Source organism: Poeciliopsis prolifica, unplaced genomic scaffold, assembly GCF_027474105.1.
Source record: "Poeciliopsis prolifica strain line A6 unplaced genomic scaffold, Auburn_PproV2 SCAFFOLD005, whole genome shotgun sequence".
NCBI classification, from domain to species: Eukaryota; Metazoa; Chordata; class Actinopteri; order Cyprinodontiformes; family Poeciliidae; genus Poeciliopsis; species Poeciliopsis prolifica.
The window spans coordinates 17,883,078-17,908,921 of NW_026562380.1; the positions used below are offsets into that span (position 1 = coordinate 17,883,078).

Below are 25,844 nucleotides of genomic sequence, written 5' to 3' on the forward strand. Positions count from 1 at the left end.
GTTCACATGTAATTATTTTTAACCAAACAAAGTTAACTATTGGCACAAAAACAATTACGAACATATTTACTTATTTCAAACTTTTCGATTAAATACAAAAAAATATATATTTTATTCTATATTTATTTAACATTCGCATATAATTATTTCATTTAGAAATTTTTGGTACTTTATGCTTTCCATACAAAATCACCTTTCCACAATTTACCACTCAATAGTCTATCTTTTTAGACCAAGCTTGAACTTGAATTAAGAGTTTTGATATGAGACATGCCCGGATTTGAAATCAAGGATCAAGGAGTGCGTGTGTGTGTGTGTGTGTGTGTGTGTGTGTGTGTGTGTGTGTGTGTGTGTGTGTGTGTGTGTGTGTGTGTGTGTGTGTGTGTAATAGGGAGGGGGGCTGTTGCATTTATCAAGGGCCACTATAGGCCACAGCTTGCAGCCGTCTTGGGCCCTCCACCAAAATGTAGCACGACGTCACCGCTTCCGCCCTGCTCCCCTCTCCACCCCCAGCCTTCCCTCTCCCTCTCTCTCTCTCTCCTCCCCCCCCCCCCCCCCCGGCGTCGTTGGAGCAGCTCAGCCGCCTGCAATCCAACATGGAGTAGTGAGAGATGGGGCTCTAGCGGGGCCACCCCTCGGCAACAGCAGCGAAGACGCGCTTCTTCTTTTTTTTTTACGCACAACTGGAAGCGGAGTCGTCGGTGAAAACATGCGCCTTAGGACTTAAAAAACGGAGCGTGTGGGAGAGGGAGTGAGCGAGCGAGTTTGCCTGCGTGCGTGCGTGCGTGCGTGTGTGTGTGTGTGTTTGGGGAAGGTGGGGGGGTTAGAGAGAATCAAGAGCTGGATTCGGCAACCGAAATTGCCAGTGCAGCCTGCGTTTATCCACTGATTGGGTATTAAAGTTCCAGACGGAGAAGAGGAGGTCCTTCATTTTCTTCTTCTTTTCGCGATCCAGAAGAAAACAGCGTGGCTTCGGTGGAAAGGAAAGAAGGAGAGGGAGAATTTCAGGGGGGGAAAGGGGGACTGTCGAGGGCAAAGCCCGAGAGCCGACACTCGCACAAAGGCGCAGGGGGGATTTATGCGGAATCGGACGCAGGATCGGAGGCGAAAGAATGACGAGTGAAAAGTATGCAACCGCCGTGGTCCATTACCTGAGGTGAAACGAAAAAATGATAGAGGAAACACACCCAAACGAGTAAGTAGTGCAGCTCGAAGATTTCCCTTTTGCCCGTGCTTATAAGTTGCTTGGAGCAACTTGGTGGAATGTGCAAAAACTCTCCTTGCAAAAGCCGCACTTCCCTTTTAACCGCAACCGTCTGTGTCTTTACGGTGCCCGTAATGCATCGGCTGTGTGCGCGTTCATTTTTGTTGTTGCTGTTGTATTTTTTATTTTATTGTATTTTTTTTACGGCGCTCCCCCGTGTTATTACGTTATAGAAAACAGCCTAAAGAAGGCGAGAGAGAGAGAGAGAGAGAGAGAGAGAGAGAGAGAGAGAAGAGTGGGAGGCGGAGGAGGGGAATAAGCGTGGGTGGATCGGAAACATTTTCTGAAAGGATCTCAAGCGAGAGAGCAGCGAGTGAGGCCCTGTTGCAACGTAACTTAGGAACTCAAACACGCCTATAACGAGCGGCGCCTTTAAATATATATAGAAATACAGACACGGCGGCGCACGCGCGCGCGCGCTGAGGGGCGCGCACGGTTTGTTAAGGTGTGACGGCCGCGTTTCTCTTTATGCCCCCTCTGTCTCTCTTTCTCTCTCTCTCTCCGCCGTTCAGTCACATCTGTGTGTTTGCTTTCAACCGAAGGGGGAAGTCTCACCGGATAAGAGATATCCGACATGCCCCATCCGCCATCTCTTTCTCAATCGCCCTCATTTGCATAGCCTACCGCGCTCCATTCATAAAAAAAGAAAAAGAGAAAAAAAAGTAGTAGGCTATGTGGGATTGTAAACGACGGCTGGCTTTGAGAGTCGAAAGAGAGAGATTCGGGTGGATTCGAGTCGTCGCGGCTCGGTTCTGTCCGCCACGCGGGCTCGTTCGCCTCCTGCGAAATGTAGCTCCCGCGTGGAGGCCCACAGACCTGTTTACGACGGCACGAGCCGAATGCTTTCCCCCCGAACGAGCTGCTTTCATGTTAGGCGACACATGAACTACACTAGGCGAGTTTTTACATTTATTTTTCTGTGCTCGGTGGTAATGCCTGCCTGCCTGCTTGCGCTGATTTGTTGGCGGGGGTTGGGAGGGCGAAGGGCACGGGATGGGGGGGATGTTTGCGCTGCGGTAGCGTGACGGCGGCTCATTCATAAAAGCCCTCTAACCTTCAGCGAGTCCCCATTCATGCCTGCTGGCCGTGCCGTAGTCAGCACGGGCCCCGCGTCTGGGTGTCTGGTCCCTCGGCCTCCGAACCCACAGGGAGACCCGGGGACGGAGCCTGGCAGCGGCCGAACCTGAGGGCGTATTGGATTGTTGAAAGTACAGTTAAAATACAACATATATGTCAAGTGTATACTAGTACTCAAAATTGACTGAACTTGGAAGGAGAAAATGACCGACATGTAGTAGTTGCTGTCACACAGGAACGTGTTTTATGGAATAATGATCAGGTTGAATTATTGCAGCAACAAGATGACCTCTGGTGAAAATAGAATTGTACTTGCTATTGCTAATGTCACAAATTGATCAGGGTTTCACTATCACACAGTGTATACAATGTGCATATGTTGAAGAAAGTCAATGGTAGCTAATAATTTAAGCACCATACATCCAGGCTCCCCGTGGCCCTTGTAGTTTAATACAACCCAAAATGTTTTAGAATGCTAAGAGCTAGGTAGATCTCTGTGGAAAACAGCAGGTGTTAGCCAGAATCAATTCATTCAGTAAAGCCATGTTGTCGAGATGGATAGACTAGTTATTTTTGAGGTCTACTTACAAAGTGGACGTGCTTTTTAAAAAATTATTTATCCACTGCAAGCGATATCTGTATCGTGACATTTGCATATTGTGTGTGTTTTTGGGGAGTTGTGTTATGTTGCGTTTATTTTTTATTAAAAATCCAACAGGAGACAGCCTGGGACGGCCAAGATCCTTCCAGTTGATATACAACTAAACCTTGAATTGCGAGTTAGCTTACACACGCTGTCTGTGTTTTTTATGAATGGATGTATTTCCAAAGAGCCAAATTCATATTTCTTTGCTCGTGAAAGAATAGTGTAGTAGCCTTTTCTCAGTCTGCTGACCAGCAGTGTGCTGCAACAGGTGGTAGGTGAACACTGTGAAACTTTGTGCTCTGCAGCAAGAAAAAAAAAAGTAAATTTTTTTTGTTCTGGCACTGTACCTGGAGTCTCATTAAAAAGGACTTTAACCTTCGAATCGAAAATATGATAGAAGATGTATATAGTTTTGGAACTTGGTGCACCTTGATACTAGTCAGTAGGCATATATACTGGAAAGGATGAAGTTCTTACACAATAGGAGTAAGTCAGATAAATCACCTTGCCTCCTCAATGTATTTACTTCTATTTATTTAGTAAAAGTTATGAGTTTTTATCCAGTTGAATCTAGCTTGGCAACATTAAATGGTGAGGACAAACATGCTAGCAAGCTAAGCTTCTTAGGGTAAGGGTTCATAGGGAACCTTAACCATGGTTGTCAGGAAAAATAGGTTTTAATGCTACCTTAGTACATATGTAGAAAATCTGTTATGGTTTTGATAACGTTCATTTTCCTGAACGCTAATGCTAAAGAAAAAGATGCTAGTGTGCTAAGCTTCTTTAACCTTATTGTAGGTGTTCTTAATTATTTTTATTCATGGATGATGAGAAAAAACTTAGTGCCACCACAATAGGAGACATTTTGAAGGCTTTTTTTTAATGGTTTCAGTCGAATTTTATGCTACAGCTAGTTTAATAACAGTGAGAATGCTAAATTGCGAGTAAGTTAGAAACCAAACTTCTTAATTCTGAAGTATTCGTCTTAGCTGTGGCTGTCAAGGAAAATGTTTACATCCGACCACCATCAAAATTATTTGAAACTGTATTCATATATTAACATTTAATGCCTTAATCAAAAATCAGTTCTTGTTTGTGCTTCTTTTTCACACTGAGGACAATCCACATCAGCGAAAAATAAGTCTAAATTTATAGCTTAAAACCATTTTTGTTAAAACAAAACTGAAAAGTTGGTTGGAATTCAATAAATTTAACCATTTTTATTCAGAGGGGCTGATTATATACGTTTCATCAGCTGATGTTCGCAAATTGTTGCATCAGTTTTAGTGATTCGGTTCTACCCGTCTCATTGGGTTGCACAGTCCCACGTCTGATTCTGTCCCCATACATTCAGTGAGACAGAGGCCATACATTTGTTGCAATATAAAACAACTACAAAAAATTCTCTCCCTGAAGCTGTTGGACCATTTCCTGTTGCAGATGATACATTTACGGCCCTGTTGTAAGTCGTGTTTCTGATAAAGTTTGCTTTTGTCACTGATGTGCAAAACCAAACCACACCCTGGAAACTTTCCAAGAACCCTGCTGGGTGACTTTCTATGTGCTGCTTTTGCACTTGTATCCTCATGTCTCTCGTAATTGTTGAAAAGCATTTTAAGACATTTCTGTCGGAATCATTTAGCTACAGTTAACAAATGTTGTTCACTGCATTTAAGCTTCTGGAAATGGCCACCCATAACAGATCCGTACAGAAAAAGGTTTGAATAGTTGACACAATTCTTCTGGATTTAAATGTTTTTGGTCACCAGCATTGGAACCAAGAGTTTTATCGTATCGTTTATCATTTCTTGTGATACGTTTCTTATAAAAAGAATTCCAATTTATGGTTGCTGTGATAAATTTCAATTAATGATGTTTAAACGCTGTCCGAATTATCGGGATTGGTAGTTTTACTATTTTCTCCACTGTTTGTTCAATGAAAGTACCAATAAATATTGTTTAATTTGAAAATTTAGTTAAATGCAGTTACTGTGTGGAGTTTAGTGACAGAAATCACATTTCTTTATGTGAGCCGTGTTCTAAAGGAGCGCATTACAAACTAATATGTTTATCAAGAACTTTATTGGTTTTTGTGGGGCCTTGTTTGCCGTTTCATATTATCACAGCCTGACACTTGTCACTTTCATTATTACAATATTCCCAGAAAATATTCTAATAAAACAATATTTAAGTCCATATCACCCACTCCTACAGTCACGGGGGCTTTTTGTACCAGATTTGAGAGTTGAGGGGAGTTTTCTTTTGCCAAATGGATGATCAGTGTGAGGATTTACAGCAGAGTTGGTGACTCAATGCAATAAACTGTCCGGTGTCGCCGCAAGGTCATCAAGGAGGAGGGATTGCTGCAAAGTTTGTGACTCGAGGTAGTCATCTTTGCTTCCTTTGACTGAAAAGGTTTTTACCAACTGGCATGATAAACTAAACTTGTTTTAAAACCAGAATCAGATTAGAATATATATAATTGACTTAACAAGCTAGTTTGATTGGCGTGACCCGGTTCTGATTAATGCAGAAGCTTTAAAAGCCGCACTACGGGGTAACTTTTGACCAAGTGTTTGGGTAAATGTCGTCAAGGCATCCCATGCCCGGGTTTGGGTTCACCTATAATTTGAAGAACTGGTGAGGACCAGCTGATGCTTTTTATTTGAAGGTCATACTGACTATTTAACATGAATGTGAAACCACAACTCTGATGACAAATACAAACATGCATATATAGTTTTGTTGTTGTGTTTGTTTTTTAACTTGAAAATATATACAGTAACATTAGTGTACTCTTAACATTAGTGTACTCTCGTCTTGTGAAAGTTTTTGCGTCTCCCAGTTGCGTGTCATCTGTCGGGCTTATTCCTGAATTGTAAAAGAGAGTCTGAGCTAATTTTATTGGAAGGCAGCAATTTAATAGGAAAAAAAAGAGATTACAACGTAATTTCAGTATCTATTAAGATTATTAATGTGCTTTTTACTGTTGGTTGTAGCCTTGCTATCTTTACCTTTTTGGCTGGTCGGAAGCGGTCGTCGTAAAAATGATCTGCTTTGTGTTATGCGGTCTCTTTATCTGAAGTAAAGCCAGTTATGGGATTGATGCCAGGTCAGGACATAAAGACACACCCGTTTATTCTCGCGGTGTCACATGTTTCATTTATGATGTCAGTATTCGGTAACAGTTCTCAGTCTCTCTTTTGCGACATCAGCGGATCATTATCTGCCTTTTGTTGTGTTGCCGTGTAGTTGTTGACGCGTTTGTTTATCGCCTGCCTGGGCTGTAATGTCGACAGATTTAACGTGTTATCTTCGTCGTATCCCAGGTTTGGAAGTTCCTCTTCTCTCCTCAGTTATTACTCATGATAAGGGTGCATTGCCACCCCCCCCCCCCCCCCTCTCTCTCTCTCTTACCCCCACTACACAGAGAGTAACACAATGAGCAGAGGATGTATTGATCTGATGTGAGCTACTGCCAAGTCAGCATGTGCACAGTCAGTATTGGACAGGAGATGCTCGGTGACATTCAGCTAAGGTCGACAAAGAGTTGAAACCGAATCCGTCCCTGAAATAAAAAGCAGTCACAAAGTGGTGAACGCAGCAGCGAGGAGTCAGACGACCTGGATGTTCCCTCTGCAGGACTGTCCTGTTCCCCGTTTTTCCGACTTAGCTGAATCTGATATTAACGTTTCAACAAACCTGAGAGCAGCGAGAAAGCGCCTCACCAAAACCGGACATAGATGGATGATTAAATGATTCATCCCTTTTGGAAACTGATATGATGCTGCGAGCCATTGTTGAAAGAAAGCCATAACAAAAATCCTATTTGTAGTTTGCAAGAAGACTTGCAGGGTTTATAGCAGACAACAATGCTCTGGTCAGATGAGCCCAAAGTCCAAGTTTTTGATCCAGATTTTATCTTTCAATGCTTCTTAATGCTGCAGTAATGTAATGTTTATTTTAAAATATATGTATATTTATTTAAATTATCATTATGTCATGACAGTATAAATCATATAAACTATGAAAAGAAATTGAGCTGCTTTGCTTTCTCCCTGTGAAAACTGTAGAAATACAACTCTCAGACAGAAACAACCCATCAGAGCCGGGAGGAGGGTTTAGAGATACCAATCATTCTTGTGTATGTGCCGCTCACATCCTCCTCCTTTCTCTGCGCTATTCTGCAGCTGATTCACCACAACATAGACTGCCAAGAGGTCGAAGGCTAATTAGCAAAGCTAGTGATGACGAAGGATAAATGCTTTTCCTTTTCCCACAGCAGCGTTTACACAAGCTTGATTGGCAGCTCTAGAATCCTCCTCCAGGCTCTGATTGGTTGTTTTTGACCGAGAGCGATGCATTTCCTCAGACGATAATAGTAGTGGCAGGTGGAAGAGCGGCAATTTTTTCACAGATTGTTTGTCTCACACCGTCATGACATTGTGACAGTTTTAACAAATAAAAAAAATTTTTTGTAAGAGTTACATACCGCAGATTTAATCAACATTATCAATATAAATTTGTCAAGTTAGCTAAAATAAGCTTATTTTCCTTAGTGACCGGAGTTAATTCGCGTTGCACTAAAGTAGTTTGGACACAATGTCGTCCTCTCCGAGTCCTGCTTCTCAGGAGGATATTACCCAACGGCCGAGCGGCCATGTTGCATACATTTGGTATTTCTTTTGGTATTTCTTTTAACTTGGTTCATAAGTATAACTTCACAAATAGAAATGTGTCTAAATGTTCAAGTTATGGGGTAGGTACATAAAAAATGTTACTGAACAGAACAACAATGTACTATGAATCAAATTTTGAAGGCAGCACCACCCACCGCAACATTTTGTTGTCATGTGGGAAGTAGAAACACCTTTTACCTGCACAATGAAACACCGCCTGCAAGAAGGCCAGTCTGAGAGGCTATAAATATAAAAATATAACCAAACATTATTTACAAGTACAACCAGGAAGAGATAAAAGAACAGCAGGGAAGGAGAAATCAAGAGGAGGGGTCTTCATTTTGAAGTCACCTCGCTGCACACGGCGGCTTTCAGGACGTTCACCGACAGATATCTGAACTATTTTTGCTACAGAGTGCATTCTGCGTCATACGAAACTGCTTATACAACCCGGTTACATGCAAACAGAGATGTGTGTTGGAACAACTACTAGTGTATTTTACTCCAAACATACCGTTCTCTGGGCGGAGGTGGTGTCGGCATCATGCTGTGGGGGATGCTTTTGTTCAGCAGGTACAGGCAGACAGCCAATGAGAAGTTGGATGGCGTTAAATACAAAGCAGACCAGGGAGGAAGAAACCGTCTTTCACATTGCTGTCAGAAAGATTTAAGCTATTTTGGCAAATGAATGTATTGCAGCGTATTTTACTTTTTCCCCCCTTCAATTTGCCATTACAGATAAAACTGCGATCCCAGTCTTCACAACCTACAAAAGGCCAAAAAAATGTCGAAAAGTTCTCAAAACACACCTGTAAGTTTCTGCGAACCGGTATTCTATGGATCATTGCAGAGGCACAATCACTGCTTTGTCTCTGTTAATGTCTCGTGGTAACCAAGTTTGTCAACCTTGGTGAGGTATAAAAATCTAGATGAGCCTGAAGTCAACGCCGCTGTTACAGCGTCACATTTTCACCGTGTATTTAAAGACGCGTGGCTTCGTTTTACACTATCTGCAGATGGTGAAGCGATGAGATGCATTGAACGGTACGTGTCAAAATCAGCTGGGTGAACACATACAGCGTGTCCGCTTCCTTTGCAGACCCCTCGGTATTTTTTTTTTAAATACACCCCCCCTCTGCTGGCAGCACGCATGCATCATATGGAACAGATGCTTTCCACAGTGTTTCCTGTGTTTCACAAAGAGGCTCAACGCCGCTTGCTCTCCGGAGCCTTTAGGCCATATAATGGTCCGAGCTGTTTATATCAGGACACCAAACAATGGACCAGGATTGTTTTCCTCCCCTCTCATCCCCCCTCCCTTTTTTTTTAAATCTCTGCTCATCAGCTGACTGGATGACCAAGATTATAATAGCTCAAACATTCATTCACTCCATCGTGTGTCTTTTCCCCCGGTGAGCCCGTATGTACGACGACTCGAGAGGCTGTTTGCAGACAACTCCCATTCTTATCCCCAGTGAATGAACTTTGTAAACTTTCAGTTCTTTAGCTAGTGTGACATCATAGTTCGCTTGACGGCGTGTTGGTGACTTTTATTTATAAGGTGTTCAAAGCCGAGGAAACATTCATTACACAATTTTATTATTATTATTATTATTATTATCCCTAACAGTAACAAAAAGAAGTGGTTTGTTTTTCGGCTTTAGAGTTCGGTTTCATCATTAGTGTTTTTAACTTTTCATCTCACCCAAATGGTCCTTGTGTTAATGTTGTGGGAGTTATTACTTTTTTAAAGGGCAATGAATCATAACATCAACGCTAACCATTTGTTTTTACTGCTGCTTTGGATACGACTTCAAGTCAGCTTGTCACTCTGGTAATGACTCCGCTTCAGACCCACGTGTTGCTACGTTGTAACTTTCTACTTTCCTTTTATGCTTGTCATCAAAGTTTCGTTCTCATGTTCTTAGCCATTGTGTGTCTGTTTATTTCTTTTTGTAGTTGAGCATAGGGTGGGGTCTTTATCATAGCAAATGTATTACCATGATTGGTATTTTGTGTATCATTGGCACAATAAATTGAATAATATTAACGTTTAAAGAACCCCTTTTAGGCTTAGAAGTATGAATAGTGTGAAATAACGAAAGTGATTAAATAACCAGGAGTGATCTACTGCTGGTAAGTGCTGAGTGGGAAAAGTTTCTTACAGTAGGCAGAAAATAACTTTAGTTTTCTGTCAACGTAGGTAGCACAGATTTTGTTCTTGACGTTTCCATTTTGTACCCGAATGACCAAATGTTCAAAACGGCTTTAATCATTTGGATGGACTACAGTTTACCTCCTTAACCAACATTTGGTGGCAGTACATGTGTTTTTAGAAGGAGTCATGCAAAAAGTACAGTAGGTACAGTATACACAACTATTTGGCTAGTGTGACGGCATATTTATCTCGAGGCCCAGTCTTTGCAATGCTGCTGCTAAGCTCCAGTCGAAAGTATTTGTTTTAGGAAGAGTTACATTAATTCTAAGAATGTGAATTATGTGTAGAAATATCACATGTTGTGAAATACAATTCCAACCTGCAACAAATTCGGGCGAAGTAACATCTCATATTGCCGATGCCTTTCATGCACAGCTGTAAAAATCCTGATGTGCCTCGTTTGGGGAAGCCCTGAGTGAACAGGCTTCCTAGTGTTCATCATGCAAATAGTTTTCAGTTGGTTTGATGCTCCACAGTTTGTCCAATTACAAGATAAACCATTGACATCTGACAGTTTATGTAAACGAAGTCCACCTGATCAAACACATCTCAGGCTGACATTGTGTTGGACGTCCGTCAAAGATGCAAAGAGGATTAGAAACCCCCCCTCCACCTCCCTCCGCTCGTCACTTTCACTCAGCCCAAAGCGTTAAGTCGAACCAAGAATAAGCGGATGGGAGGCTTTATCGAGGGTCTGTAAGAGGTTTAGGACCAATCAGCTTAGTTTCAGTAGAGTTCATGTTAATGGGAGGGGCTGCCACTTTTGAAGTACAGTTATAAGAGCAATGCTGAGCGCCAACAATTGGGCAGAGGTGTAGAAGACAGGAGTTTATTTATCGGCGGTTTTCAATTTTTGGACTTCCTACTTTACGAATTGTGAAGCGTGTTTATGCTCCGAGCAACGTTTGTAGTCATGATGAATTCGTGACGTGTCTTTGAGCATGATTGTAGGAAGATACCCGACACCATCCAGATTTTTTTAAAATATGTATAAAATACATAAAGCTTTCTTAATAAGGAATAAATACCAGTGATAAAACTAAAGCTGCACTGGTAGAAGTTTAGATTTGATTTTTGTTTTCTCAGTTTGGCAAAGCTTTGACCTGCCGGATTTCTTATTGAAAGCTATAAAAAGCATATAAAAACACCTTTCTGATTTGAACACGCATTATTTGTGAATATCTGTTCATCTGTTCATATTGGGAGCAGACACAAAATCACAATCCATTTGTGTAAGCATTGAGAATGACTTGCATTGTTCAAGGAACAAGTTGGGAAAACAATCCAAATTTTGAATTGTGGCCTTGCTAACTGCCATTAGCAATAAAATCCTGTAATAATTTTCCTGTTTTATGTGTTTAAGCACAAAAAGAAGCAAACTGTTAAATATATATTTTGCATCCACAGGAGTTATAATCTTTAGGTTGGTATAGCTTCAAGAGCTATACCAACCTAAAGATTGGTTCCCCTTATACTTCTGAGTATAAAGGCCATTGTAAAGAATGATTTTATTCATTTAAAACAACAAAATGACTACAGCCGACTTTATTTTTTTCAGCATCTTTTTGTTTTGCAATTAACACAGTTAGTGTTAACTGTGAAATGGCTCATTGTGTTTTCCCTTCAGAACATAGACACTATGTGGTTGAAAGCTTAAAGTTAAAACATTTCCTTTTACTGAATATTTTCTCTCTTGCGGCCCTAATGATCTACAGACTAAAGAAGTGGAGGGGAAAAAATCTACTTCCTTGAATTTGCTTCTTATATTTTTCTGCTTCCTGCTTCCAAAACTAATGCATATTGAAAGTGGCTTAGTCTTCTTTTCACAACTTCCACACTGAAGAGCAGATCCTCCGACAGGCTGTCGGGCGACCGACGGGCCGATTTCTTGGTGCATCTCTAATTATTTCCATTCATCTGAGGAGGGCAGCATCTTCTTGCAGGAGATGATGAAAATGTTACTCTGTCGTAGCAGAAAATAAACCACTGCAGGCGTAGTATGTGAAAATATGCGAAGGAGAGGTTCTGTTTGGTTACTTAAAGAAGACGACCGAATGCCATTTCCTGCAACTTCAACGAAAAATGTTTTCAGGAATGGCTTAGTCGCCTTCCTCTGCAGATCTTTAACCACCCTCGCTGTTTCGGAGGGAATATAGACCCATAACGATCGGTGACTAATTGATCAGAGCGCCCTCAGTGCTTTCGCGCCGTGATTGGCCAGTCGGGCATGGCGTGTTATCCGTTAACGCTGCTCCCATATCAACTGACGCACTGGGCATAAGCAGCGGCTCAAGCCTTGTGCTGGCCGGACATGTGAACGTTCCACATAACTGCAGCTGATTGACAGAATGCCGATCAGACTTCCCCTCAGGAGGCGCCCGCGTCAATAGTTGTGAATGAATTCTCTTCACCTCTCCCCCGGCTCTCAGCCCCGCACTTCCTGTCTCTCTGAATGAGATGCAATAAAATTAAAAAGATCAGATAGAGCAGACGGATCCTGTCTTCTAACCAGCGTGTGTTTTTGTACCAAGAAGCAGCAAATTGTCCTTCAGTAGAAACAAATCAGATTAAAAACATTTCATCCTTACTTGGTCTAATTAGTAGGAACAAAAGCCCATAGACATCAAAGTTCAGGCTCGTATAAGTCGGAAAACGAGCAAATTCAAACATCTGGAAGCATTGCGACGGCTTATTTCTACTTTTATATTATTTTGTTTGCCATACATTACAGTACCTTCGCCACAGGAGTATCACGCAATGCCGTGAGACTGTGAGCATTCAGGACATCAGAAAAACAAACCTATAATGAAATGATCCTGATTGTGAAGTGCCCTTCAGTCACTTCCTGATTGCAGCAAACAGAGCGCATACTGTGTGCAGAGAGGGGTGTGTGTGTGTGTGTGTGTGGTGCTGTTGATCATGCAGAGGCGTGGCGAGTCATTCTTTATCACAGGAAGTATAGCCACCCTTATCACACATGGCTGGACTGCCCTCACCGGCCCATTTATCTGGCACACATGAGTTGGATTCCACACCTCCCCAAGCCGGCTGCCAAGCCCCGTTTACTGTTTTATTACGCCCCTCTTGCACAAAGGGGGGATTCTCAGGGTCCGTTTAACTCTGCAGCACATTCAATAGCCTGTTTGTTGAGTATAAATATAAAGTGGGCATGGTGAAAGAGTTATAAAGCAGCTCTAATTGTTTTTGTGCCATGCTTCAAGTGCGGTCGTGCTCTGTAAAATTTTAAAAGTGGTCTCGATTAGCTTTTCTTTAGGCTCTGCCTGCTGTTTTTTTGTTGTTGTTTTTTTTTCAAACTAATTTTACATCCAATACTTTCCGTCTCGTATGAGGAGGACAAAGGAAGAGTCGAGCTCCAAACTTGATCGCATTTGTCTTTAAGCAAAAAGAGGGGGAGGGCGAAGCTGTTGTTGGTGCTAAAAGGCTTTTTCCTTTTGTTTTGGTCAAAGTTATGTTAGCTTTAGTGTTTTTGTAGGTCAAGTTAGAGAAATTGAAGCAAAGCAATTCCTACTGAAGACTGCCAGCAAACAGCTAACAATGAAAGCTAACAAATACCAAACTCTGGTTCGACCATACCGATTGTTAGGAGTCAGATTTCTCATTGGGAACTAATATGAAATTGTGTTAGAGAGAAAAGTTATTGTTAGACAAGATTTTAAAGTAATAAAAAAACAAAACAGTTGACATTTTAAAATGCCGTTAGCATTTTTAGTGGTTAGCTGGTTTAGCATTGCAATAACAAAGGCGATGCTAAGTGACACTTTGTAATCTCGAGAATGTAAATCATTACCTCGACACTGTTATTTCCAAAAGCCTTCCAACACATCCAAATTCCTCATGTCTCGCAGCAGGCGAGAGCTTAAAGGTCATAAAGATGAAACCAAACAAGACGTTTAACCTTCCGATTATTTCTTGAAATTCTCATGTTTTGTTTGTTTTTATTCTATTTTCATTGATGAACCTCAGAATAAATAAAGTTTTCTCTGGTTTGACTCTGAGTGTAGTCACCAGCTGAAACACTTTTGTTTCAGCTTTCTGTAACAAACAGAAAAAATCAAACACGAATCTCAAAGTATACTAGAAATGGGTATAGGTCAGGTCAAAACAAAAACCCGCTATTTTCAGATGAACTTGGACTATTGTGCTGTTTAGCAACAAACCCATTCGACTATTTCAGTGCTTTCATAGCTAAGAACGTTTGGGGCTCCAGTTAGTGACACTTCAGGTTTGTATTCCAGGCCGTTGCGCTCATGACTTATTGTTTGATATGCAGTATAAGAGGCATTGCAACAAATACATAACGGCTGGCGATTGGGCGTACGTGAGCCTTTTTAGGACACGGTTGCCTGACACACCCTGCACTTTTGTCCTGCTGGCTTACAATAAATTCTGAAAGGCCGTGGATTCACGGATTCGCCGCTGTTATCTGCGAGGCGGTGAGCTCCCCTCTTATCGCCCGTCCGAACTGAGTCATCACTCACACTTGGTCGTGACGCCGAGTAAAATTCACAGCCACTTTACTGCAGGGTTAAAAGTGATCAACTAAGATGGGGTTTTTTTATGCTGTAATCTGTATGAATGGACGACTGCAAGCGTCTTCTTTCAAAGCGGCTGTCGGCCCCCTTTTTTTTTTTTTTTTTTTTCCCAGCATCAGCGCTTTATGCAACATTGACATGGACAGAATTAGATTCACAGTTCCTAAATGTTAGTGTGAGTGCATCTGTGCCAAGATGTTTAGTCTCCTCCAAGGGTATTAAAGCAGCGCTCTGCTGCTGGTTGTGGCTGTCTGTGTGTTCCAACCACAGATTACAGGGCCTGTCGGCAGACGGGGCCCAAGACATGGGTCACAAGACGGACCAAAATGTGACGAGTTCATCTCAGAGAGCTGATAGCCTGGATCGTGTATCTGAAAGCACATGTGTCTATTTATTGCAGAATTTGGTGTTTATTTCTGTACACGGACGGCTTGGACGTTGTCGCGCTGTGTCTGGATTCATCATGTGTGTTTGAGTCATGTAAAGGCAACAGTATGGATTTCCAAATGTAAACATTTTCTATAGCTGTGTTGCAGAGCCAAAAATAACGAATGAATGACTCAAAAGTTCAAAGTGATCGCGTCTTGAGTATACTTTAATGCGCCGGAAAAGCTGGTTTAATAAAATGTTACTGCAGTCAAATTGCCAGCCCGCCATTTTGAACATTCATTTTGAAAAAGTGCCAGAGTTTTCTGGAGTTTTCTTAAGATGTGAAGAACAATGTTAAGATGCCTCTCCTCTGACTGTCACTGCACACTGCCGTGTGCAAAAGCAGATCACACGGGGACCGGGGGGCTTCCTGACATTAGCGGCACATTGAAAAAGTTTGCACACGTTTGTAATGGAAGCTACAGTTTAGAAATATCCGGTCATTAAAACACAGTGACAGTCACTGAGTGGAAGGTCAAGGAGCGCCACACGTCACGTTTTTAAAAGTAACACTTAACGCTGCAGCTGGTAAACAGCTGACTCAGGTAGCTTAACAAACTAGTATCAGATTGCTGTCCTGTTTGCTCCATGAAGAGTTGAAGGGTTGCACAGATGTGACAATCTGTGAAGAAAGGACTTAAAAGTGCCGCATTCTTGGTTTGGTCTCATTTTAGACGAAGCGTTTCAATAAATGTGTTGAACTTCAGTCAGAACCCTTGTTCATTTTCAAGTGAACATAAAAGCAGAAGTAAAGGTCCTTTTTTTTTTTTCCTCTCTTTTTTTTAAGTTCTTAGGCAAAAGCAAAATTTCACTTGGATTCTTTCCTGTCACTGCTTATGCAAAAAAAATTGCATTTCTGCTGCGTCGTTTTTCAGTCATCGTGCTCGCTAGCACAATTATTTATAAAATGCTTTTCTAGCAGTTAATGGAGAAATTGTTGCTCAAGCGGAGGAACACATCACCGTTCTCTTTCTGCAATACTAGAAGTGATCTCATCAGTCCCATGCAGTCGGCATATAATGACGTCGTCTGTGTGGGAGTGCTCTAATGTTGGTTGGTGAGCTCTGGTTCAGTGATAATTACTAGGGAAGACTGGTTTTTGGGTGTTTGGACTCATTTCGCTGCATGTGGGCCAACTAATTCTGGCAGCATATGGGCCTTGTTCAGATTTGGCCTCCACATGTGGAAAATGAGCTCTATGTTTGGGTTGTTATTCATTCTATAGCCGGATTGGGGTGTTTATTTTGGTGGTTTTATTTGAGGCGTATAGTGATAATCCATCGTAGTTGCGTGGAACAAAGCTATTTATTCCTTTGATAGAAATAGGATGACTTTTCTCTGTGTTGTTTTTTTTTAATTATTATTATTTTGGTGTGCTACAAAGGTTGCATAAATGCTTTATTTGCCACCACAGTAGCCTCAATCTACTGCCACCTTAAAATACATGGGAAGATATTTTAGCCAAAGCTAACACCACTCTCATTGGAATAAAGAAGTCAAGATATGATATTTTAAAAGTATAACACATGAGGCCTATTTCTATAAGCAGTTTTAGCCCTTTAGCCAATGAACTGTGAGATGGCTAGCTGGCTAGCTTACTAGCTTACAGTGTAAGCTAGGCTGCAGTTAGTTTAGATTAATGGAAACACAAGTAGGTAACTGGGGTGTCTATTTTAAATTTCTGTTATTTCCTTTGTTGCTTTTCAAGTTTTCCAGCTACACAGAGGAACCTGAATGACTCTTTGCCTACGCCCATCGTGCTTTCACATGACAGTATTACTCCACCTGCACACCAACATTATGGCCAACTCTGTCCTCTTGCCAGTAAACACCGCCGAACCTCCCAGTTTGGTTTGTTTCATAACATTTTTTTTTAAGTGATCCTTTCAGTTATTGCACCCATATTGTCCAAAAGAATAAAAACAACAACTTGTAGTTGCTAGATGGAAAAAAACATCTCACTTTATGCATGCGTGTCTTACACAAAAAGCACAAATGTGGGTGTTTGTGTGGCTGCTTTTCTGTATGGGCTGTTTGTCTGCTATCACCCAGTCAGCCAGTCTGTCATTCAGTCACTTTTATGAATGTGTGTGGGTGGGAGCTGGTGAACCAGTTTTGCCACCTGTGTTTGCGTGTGTGTGTGTGACAGAGAGAGAGAGTGTGTATGTGCATTAGATCCTTTGGACTATCTGCAAGCTAATTATATAACACCTCTCCCATTCACTCCCACTCTGCATCTCTTCCTCCATATCTCTTTTAGTGTCCTTCCTTAACCCCTTCACACACACACACACACACACACAAAGAGCATCGATTCAATATACAGAGGCACATCCTGTTATTGTCGGGTCGTTTATGAGGATTGGGACCGTGTGCATTGTGTCCCCGTGAGGGTGGTGGCTGTCATGCTAAGGCTGGGGAATGGCTCGTGTTGTTTGCTGCTCTCCTGCTTGTTTTGTTTTTTTGTCATGTATTGTTTTGTGCTCCTCAAGACTAAACTGTGGCTGCAGTATCTTGTTTGTTGGTTTGTTGTGAGTCCGATTCAGGCTCCAGTTGGTTGTTGTCTTACTGAAACTGTAGCGGGGATAAGAAAGCAACTATTTCCCTGATTACTGGTGTTATTAGTTTTATTGGCTAGAGACTTTTCAGTGTTTTAGCACAGAAACACTCATTTAGATTTGAAAACATAACTTAGGCTAATTTGATAAATAACTTGCCAGATATTTACTTTCGTTTTCAAAAACTGCACCAAGGCTGCAAATGTTAAATTTAAAGGCATATTTGGAATTATATGAGTTTGTCACAGTATGATAATCTTGAGTAAAAAGGCCAATTTTTACAGTATTAACAGAAAAAATGTAAACAAAAATTTTAAACATAATGTAATCCCCTTTTAAACAAAAAAGTAGCTGTATTTCAAAGTTACAGCTGCTGTATAACAGCGATATTTATTTTCATTCCATAATATAGACTAAACATATGGTAATTTAGTACAAGTTTTGAAATGAGTATTTTACTTGATGATATCCTTTTTGCTATTCTGCTGCTTTTGTTTAGCTAAGTAATTGGGCTAGCTAGTGGAATTGCTAGCCTGCATTCTGCTGCTTTACAGAAAACCTGCAGGGTTCTGTCTAGATTTAATGCAGCCAGAAATATTTTCAGTCAAATTTTTTTTTTCTTGATAGTGTGGGAGCAGTTTAGTGGCTTCGTTTGAGTTGTCTGGTCGGTGCTGTGCAGCAGCAGCAGGTGGGAGACGTATAGCACTCTGGTACTCTGTCCACCATGCAGTCAGAAAAAATTTCTGTCACTTCACAAGCTGCACATATGCAGGAAGATTTTAGCGATTTGAAAGCAATTTTTTAGAACATTGTTGCATCTAGCTATTTGGTAGTGGCCTTTGCCGAATACAATGAGGACCTTGACTTGGTTCTTGGACTTAATAATTTAATTGTATCACAGTCTTAGCTCTTTACAACTGTGACAAACTGCCTCAGTGTTTTTCAGATGTAAAGTTTTAACTGAAACGTAACTTGAAAGCAATCAGGTCTTACATATGAGATAGATACAACTGCAGATAAAGAATAATAATAAAAAAATTGTGACATATTTAAACGTGGAAACAAAGAAGCATCCTATTTCTTTAATCTCTGTTTATGTTCACTTCAGCTTACTTTTACATTTATATTTGCTTCTTATGAAGTAACTGACATAAAACAGAGATTAACATTTAGATATCTAACTGCTCTGCTTCCTTAGTTGGAGTAACAGAACTAATTTCTTGTTTTACTGCAGCTGCCTTCTAAAACACAAAAGGAAATGCCCACAATTTCATAATAATATGTTGGGGATCAGCAACATGCAGGATTTTCCTCAGGGTATTATAAGCCTGGCGGGCCACCAGGCTTTACTTGTGTCCAAACCAGGCTAAGACTAAGCATTACTTTCTTTTCTTTTTTTCCAGTCTTTTTAAAATGTTTTCCATTTTTTAAGACTTTATTGTTGGTGTTATGGTATTGATCTTCCAATTTTTCAATAACACATAATTATCAAGTGACATTTAAAAATTTCTTGTCAACTTGTAACATTTTTTTTAACTCTAAAACACGACGGGCCGCTGGATGAATGACTTTCCTAGCGCCCAATCACTGGGCTTAGCAAGTTCTCTGGGGGAAACCTTTAACATGTATCAGAGTAGATCATTTTAATTTACACTGCAGTTATGATCTAATTAAAAGTACATTAAAAATTACAAAATAAACTTTACTCTGCAGAATTTGTGAAATAAACCAGTCTTACTGCAGGAAGTATTTCTAAAAATGACAAAAGTTGTTTAATGATATAGAATAACCTCTAGTTGTGTAAATTTCAGTGTTATTCTCTCAGATGAACAACATTACGGTGTGACTATGGATAGCGGCTCTGAGTATTTATGTGCTGGTGAAGTTACAGGTTACGTTATTCAAAAACGTTGAGGCTTTTTTGAATAAAACTATTGAAACCAGGAAGCTGCTATCACTCATTTAAGACCCAAACAGCAACAGTTTTTTTGTTGTTGTTGTTGTTTTTTATGCAGTCTGGAATAAAAATGTTTTGCAGTATGACAGTCTAAAAAAAACATCCTCACTGCTTTGTTCTATTTGGTCAATTCAATTTCTTGCATGACCTCAGTTTTTGCAAGTGTACATTACACTTAATAATTTAAAATCCCAACACTGAAATTTTTAAATTCATGATGCAGAAAACAAAAAGCGACAAACTGTCTGTTAACTACATGGAATGCGATCAAATCAAGTACCAAAGGAGAGTCACTACCACCATTTGAAGTTGTGTTTGTGTCAGTCTGAAATATTCCAGTTAAGATTATGACTGCTGACCATGAGATTTTGAACACTGAGCTCTGTTACCATTAGTTTTACTGTGTGTGTGTGTTTGTGTGTACGTGCGTTTGTTTGTAATACTTGTTGGGGACCATTTTCCTGACACATACTACGTCGTGGGGACCCACTGCTCCTTGTAGAAACTGAAGCCTGGTCCCACAAGGGAAACGCTGTTTATGGGTCAGAGATTAGATTTAGGACTAAGGTGTGAATTGAGTTTTGGTTAGGGTTAGGTATGTAATGGAAAGGTTTTGGGTTATGCTGTAGAAATGAATGGAAGTCAATTGAAAGTCCCACGCAAATGTGTGTGTGTGTGTTTAATGCTGACTTATCCTGGTGCAACACCTCCCACTTCAGCATGGTGCGGACTGAACGAAGTCGTGACTTGCGACGCCCTCAAACAGTCTGTCAGGGTGTGAATCCAATGCTGCACAAAACTTCTGTAGCATTAAGTCCACTTTACTTTGCAGCATTTTCAGCTTCAGCAAACAGAATTTGAATATTAACAATTTAATAATTTAATGAGGATGTTTTTTGTTTAATATTTAAAATAATTGGGAGGGTTTCTTATGTTCTTTAACATAAAGTAAAGCATTTTTGTATTGATTTGCCCATCGTTCTGTTTTTATTACGGAAGGAAGTGGTTTGCACATGAAGCAGCTTAACACATACTAGCAAACTAGACTATACTTTAACAAAGCAATCATCTTAACCCTAAAGACATTTTTCCAAATGATGATTCAAATGATGAATCAGTTCATGCTTTTCCTAAAGCATTGTCGGTTTCCTATAATTAGCATTAAGATTGAGACTAACACAAATGTCACATTGAGAGCCCTGTTCTAATGATCTTCCACCTTTCTTTCATCATTCCGTCCAGTGACAGCTACATCGTGCGTGTGAAAGCGGTGGTGATGACGCGGGACGACTCAAGCGGCGGCTGGCTGGCTCAGGATGGGGGGGCCCTCACCCGGGTGGGCGTCTGTCGCCTCCTTCCTACGGAGGTGATGCATCTCTCCGGCTCCAGTTCGCAGTTCGTCATCCGGGGGGAACGGCTGCGTGACAAACAGGTAAAAAAAAATAATAATAATCTCAATATCCTGATTTGGTTTTTGCTACGGGAAGTGATGCTGAGTTGCTTCTGGCTGAATGCATAGGTGATCCTGGACTGTCCGCTGAGGAAGGACATAGTGTACACTATCGCAATGCCGACATTTCACCACTGGAAGGTGGAGGACAGGCGGTGCGGACTGTCGTTCCAGTGTCCAGCTGATGCCAGAGCCTTCGACAGAGGGGTGCACAAAGCAATTGAAGACCTGACTGAAGGTACGCTGTGCTGGAATGTGGGTTTGGTTGGTCATCTCTCGCTGCGTTTCCATTTAATTCTCATGCAAATTTTGAACGAACTTTTAAAATTTTGCAAAACAAGAAAATGCAAATTCAGCGTGTTTGATACTGATTTCACTATGTCAGATGTTGACTTTATGCACAACTGTAATAAGCAGGTAAACATTTGCTATGTCAGCACTTATTCGGCAATAAGTCTAACAATAAATATTATGATTAAAAAAAAACTATTATTTTAGGTAATTTTATAGATTTTATGTTGAATGAAGGATTTGTTCTTTACTTATTATTAATCTACAGATGACTGTAAATGGATGTTATTATTTGAACAACGCAATGGCTCTAGTTAAGTTTATTTTGCTGTTTTTTAAAATCTGATATTAATAAAATGTAACGCTCGATACAAATACCACAAATTTGAAATGTTCAGCAGCTGCTTCTTCACAAAACCTTGTGCAAACCTTCTGGGTAAATAAAAAAAACATGTTACCTCACGAACAAGGCGTTTTTCTGGGGTAAAGTTTTACCTTGGTGATCAGTTTATTCCATATTCAGTGGAAGAACACGAGGTATAACAAGTGATTTAAAGAGGAAATTAGATTTTCTTAACTCTTGTCAGACATTTATTCAAACTAGCACTTAAAAAGAGAGTACCGGTTTAGCAGATAACAGGAAGGTTGAAGTGGGGAAATCCGTTCTTTTGGGTGGAAATTTATGTGAAGGCTTAAGGGTCTTCATTTTGTCGAGAGTAAACACACAATTGCTAATGCCAATAAAGATGTAAACATTCTGCTTCCTTAATCATTTAATAATTATTGAATAACCAATAATAACTTGAAATCGGTCTCATCAATGCAATTTATAGTTCTTAAGGAGAAATATTGTTCTGCTTAAATCAATGTCAGGAGATCAAAGATTAAAAAGAAAACGAAAACTGGAGATCGGCAACAAAACTGTAATTTGTGTATCTCGAACTAAATAAGCATCCATTTCTTCCATGCTGAAATTAAGAGTTCTTGAAAGTCAGAGAAAACACCTCTCTGGTTCATGACCAGAGGCGTTTAGTGGGCGGTGTCCAAAACATGGCAGGTAAAACCAGTCGGCCCTGGCGAGGACATGAATGAGCTCAAAGTATGCGGAGAATCATGTTCCGAAAATAGTTATTCTAAAGTTTTGATAATGCGACAGGAGGAGGAAGTTTACATTCAGAAGTTGTAAAACCTGACCATCGGTTAGAGATGAAAGATAGAGCTGCGCTTTCCGAGCTGCTCACTGCGACGTCTCCCTTTCCGCAGGATCCACGACTTCCTCTACGGCACTCCAGAACGAGGGAGAACTGGGGGACGACGACGTTTTCACTGTAAGCATTTTTTAATAAACAGAGTCCCTAAGAAAATGAGTCCAAAACGTTAAAACTTCGTTTTTTTTTTGTTGTTGTTTTCTTCTTCCCCCTGACAAATGCACGAAAAAGGAATCTCACTCATGCTAGGTGATGCTTTTCACGCTGCTGGTTTTAGGCCGGACATTTGTGGTTGCCTTGCACCATGCTGGTCTATTAGACGGGGTCAAAGTTGATGCATCTCTGAGCTGAGCGGGCGGCGGAGGAAGCCGCAGAGCCAACTTCTATTGTGCAACATGTTTCAGAGCGTTCAGCATGCAGGGCAATGTTTCAACTCCCTCTTCTTCCTCCAAAAGAAGCAACTAAGTAGCTCTTTAAGGAACTATGCGACACTGATTGTGATCTTCTATTGGGAATCGTAGTTTGAGGTATGAGCTGGCTGCAGGCCCCTCTGCTGGGTCGGGGGACGGAGAGGAGCGTGTGTGATGTGAAGAGGAAGCTCAAGACATGAAGTGGTTTTGCTTGACAAAGACAAAAAAAAAAAACAACCTTGTGTGCTTTGTTTCTTTTAATTTTCCATTCACATGCTAACAAAAACTTAAAAACTGGAATTTGATTGATGCGGTCCATACAGAGCTGGTGTGAATGCATCCTAAAGTAATTAGATTCATATCACTAAGCTGTAATAATCCTGAGCTGATCAGGACAGATTTCACTTGACACTTACTTGAGACCTTCGGGTCTCATGGGTTGGAAGAATTTTGACTTTACAGAAGTTTATGACGCAGTGAAGTAGATTTTGTTCCTCTAGCAGTGCATCTTTTATTACAATCATCAGAGGCTAAACAGAAGAAGTAGGCCCTTAGTGGTGGTGCTATTTGGCCAGGTAATCGTGTTGATGCTTTTCTTTTGTTTATGCTGCAACACAGGATAAAGCAGTTGGTGCAACACAACATCATGCCACTTTCATAGAGTCTGAGAATGGCCCGGACTGTCGTAGAGAGTTTTGGCACATATAGAACCTGGGTTCAAAAACTGGTTACCAGAGTCACCATCATGGTTTTCAAAGTTAAGGCCAGGCTACAATTTTGTCTCAAAATTATGAGACTATAAAGTCAAAATATACCAAGAATACTGTGGTACTTTTATGGTGTTTTCACACTTGCTAGTCCAGTAGACTTGGTTGGATTTGTGACCACAATTGCAGCATTTCTTATTGTTTCATGTAGTGCTGTTTGCTTTTATTGTGCCAAATGAACCAAACTAATTGAGCAACATGTTCCCACTGGCGATAGCACCAGACTTTTCGGTTGGTTTTGGTTGTATTTACCTAGCATGTAGTTTGCTTCCTGCATTCGGCGCGGTTTCCATATTCATTTGAATTGTGCTACTGTTCATTTCAACTGAACCGAGACCTTGGTTTTTAGGCGGACCAGAGTTTGCTCTTTTGGGCCCGCATCAGGGTTTGATTACGCATTCACACCTCCCTTAACAGACTGGACTTTGTAGGCAAACTAACTGGAGTTTGATTAAAGAGGACTAAACAGGGCTGGAGTGAATTCACCTTTAGAAACTTTGCTATGGCATCCTAATATAGGGCTGTGCTTAAAATATCACAATACACCAAACTAGACATGACAGCGTCTTATCTTCTACTGTCTACAAATCTTATGAAATTTAAAAGCTTACTCCAAGAATCAGAAGTGAAACGTAAAATATTGACCTGTGCTGCAGCTCTGCCACATAAACCATTTGCAAACTACATCTCATCAGCTCAGGATTTGATATTAGTCTTTGGTTATGCATACCTACCACGGCCGACAAATCTCCACCTCAGGTTAGCTTAAAGGCATTTTATGCTAACCCACCATTTACCTCCTCCTTTAGTACTGAAATCTGACACCAGAGCCAGCAGGCAGGGTCGCAAGGTCACTTCCTGTATCCCACCAACTCCCTCCGCGCGCACACACACACATACACTATCTTTGCGCCCTCCCATTTGGAAGGGAGAGCAGCCGCCGAGCTTGCGCGGAGCAGCTGTTTCCCAGCTTAGTGCGGGGCTGCTGATTTACGAGAGGAAGTGCCTCGTGGTTCATCTTTGACTCGAGCTGTCTGTTAGGGCCAAGACTAATAGGTGCTCTGCTGGGAGTGTACAGCCACCACAGAGACACACACAAACACATGAGCAGGAGTGGAGAGGTGAGGCTTCGGGGGAGAGATGGGGGTGCGAGGAAAACTGTAGAAACTTTCAGTGGAACGAATTCGAAGCAGTCCTCGGCTTTTGTTGGCAGCGAAACTGCATTGTTATTTTTTTAAATAAAGACTTGTATATTTCAGACCAAACGTAATGCTGCAGCAGTGAATAAAACCTTATCAGATATAAAAATATGCTTAATATCTCCATTTTAGTAGGATTTGTTTCGCATGTTACAAATACAAAGCGATCCCTGTTTGTCTGCCTTCTTTTAAAGAGTTTGCCATGAGTTGTCCTATCTGTGTTTTTAGTCCAGACTATACATACATACTGATTTTGGATGTTGATTGGGAAAAAGGTCCATGTTTCAATCGTGTCAACCGCAGTTGTCATGCCAGGCCGTTAGATGGCGCTGTGGTTTCAGCATGGTTGAATGCATCTGCACTTTTGACCCCTAGTTCCATCTCACTAGCTACCACCTCATTGTGAAAAATGGCCCGTGTCCGTCTCCCACGAACAAAGTGCTCATGTGACTCACATTGTGCGAAACTGAACACGTCAAGTAGCTCAGCGCAGCACGATGCTGTCCGCCATTGCTTTTGTTGTCCACCCACACATGCGCAGAAGAAACGCTGAAGCTATGTGTTCTGCACATGCGCACTTTTATACAAGCAGACGACTTCACACCTCTGCGGGGGAGTTACAGAAAAGTGTCAAAAAAAAAAGTGCTGGTGTGAGCAGCTCCGGTCACTGGAGGTGTGCAAACGGGCGGCTGGATCACAACAGAAATGTTACGGTTTAACTGAAGAGTGGCTTCGTGCAACAGGAAATACATGAGCCTAAATCTAATTTAGAATCTTGGGCAAGACCTGAAAATGGTCCGCATTCACTCTTTACTGTATTTGCCTCAGCTTATGCTGTTTTGCAAAGATTTTGCAGAAGCCAGTAGAGAAAGTAATCGTCGTTGCGACGTATTAACTTTGCAGAACCTGAATACATACACGCTTTTTGCCAGCTATGCATAATTTTCCAACCACCTCAAGATTTTTTGCACTACTTTGTATTGATTTATCAAGTGAAATCCCAACAACAGCATTCATGTCTGTAACATGACCAAAAGTCAAAGATAGTGATACCTTTTCAAGATATGGTCTACCATATTTTACGTGTACTACATTCTCTTACTATACATTTTTGACAACGGGTGCAGAATTGTAACTC

At 41.0% G+C, this 25,844-nt stretch overlaps 1 protein-coding gene across 2 annotated transcripts in view; it reads left to right on the forward strand.

Annotated features, from left to right (window-relative positions):
• Positions 1-581: 581 nt before the first annotated feature.
• The window catches only part of LOC129359728 (sprouty-related, EVH1 domain-containing protein 2-like), a 32,565-nt gene continuing 7,302 nt past the window's right edge, over positions 582-25,844 (forward strand). The window contains exons 1-4 of one of the 2 annotated variants that reach the window (XM_055029572.1): positions 582-1,195; positions 20,624-20,813; positions 20,901-21,069; positions 22,386-22,450. In XM_055029572.1, the coding sequence (XP_054885547.1) occupies positions 1,170-1,195; positions 20,624-20,813; positions 20,901-21,069; positions 22,386-22,450 (450 nt within the window). In that variant the 5' untranslated portion in view covers positions 582-1,169. Of the gene's footprint in view, positions 1,196-1,218; positions 2,160-20,623; positions 20,814-20,900; positions 21,070-22,385; positions 22,451-25,844 lie in introns of those variants that run through there. The other variant, XM_055029571.1, reaches the window with a different exon arrangement.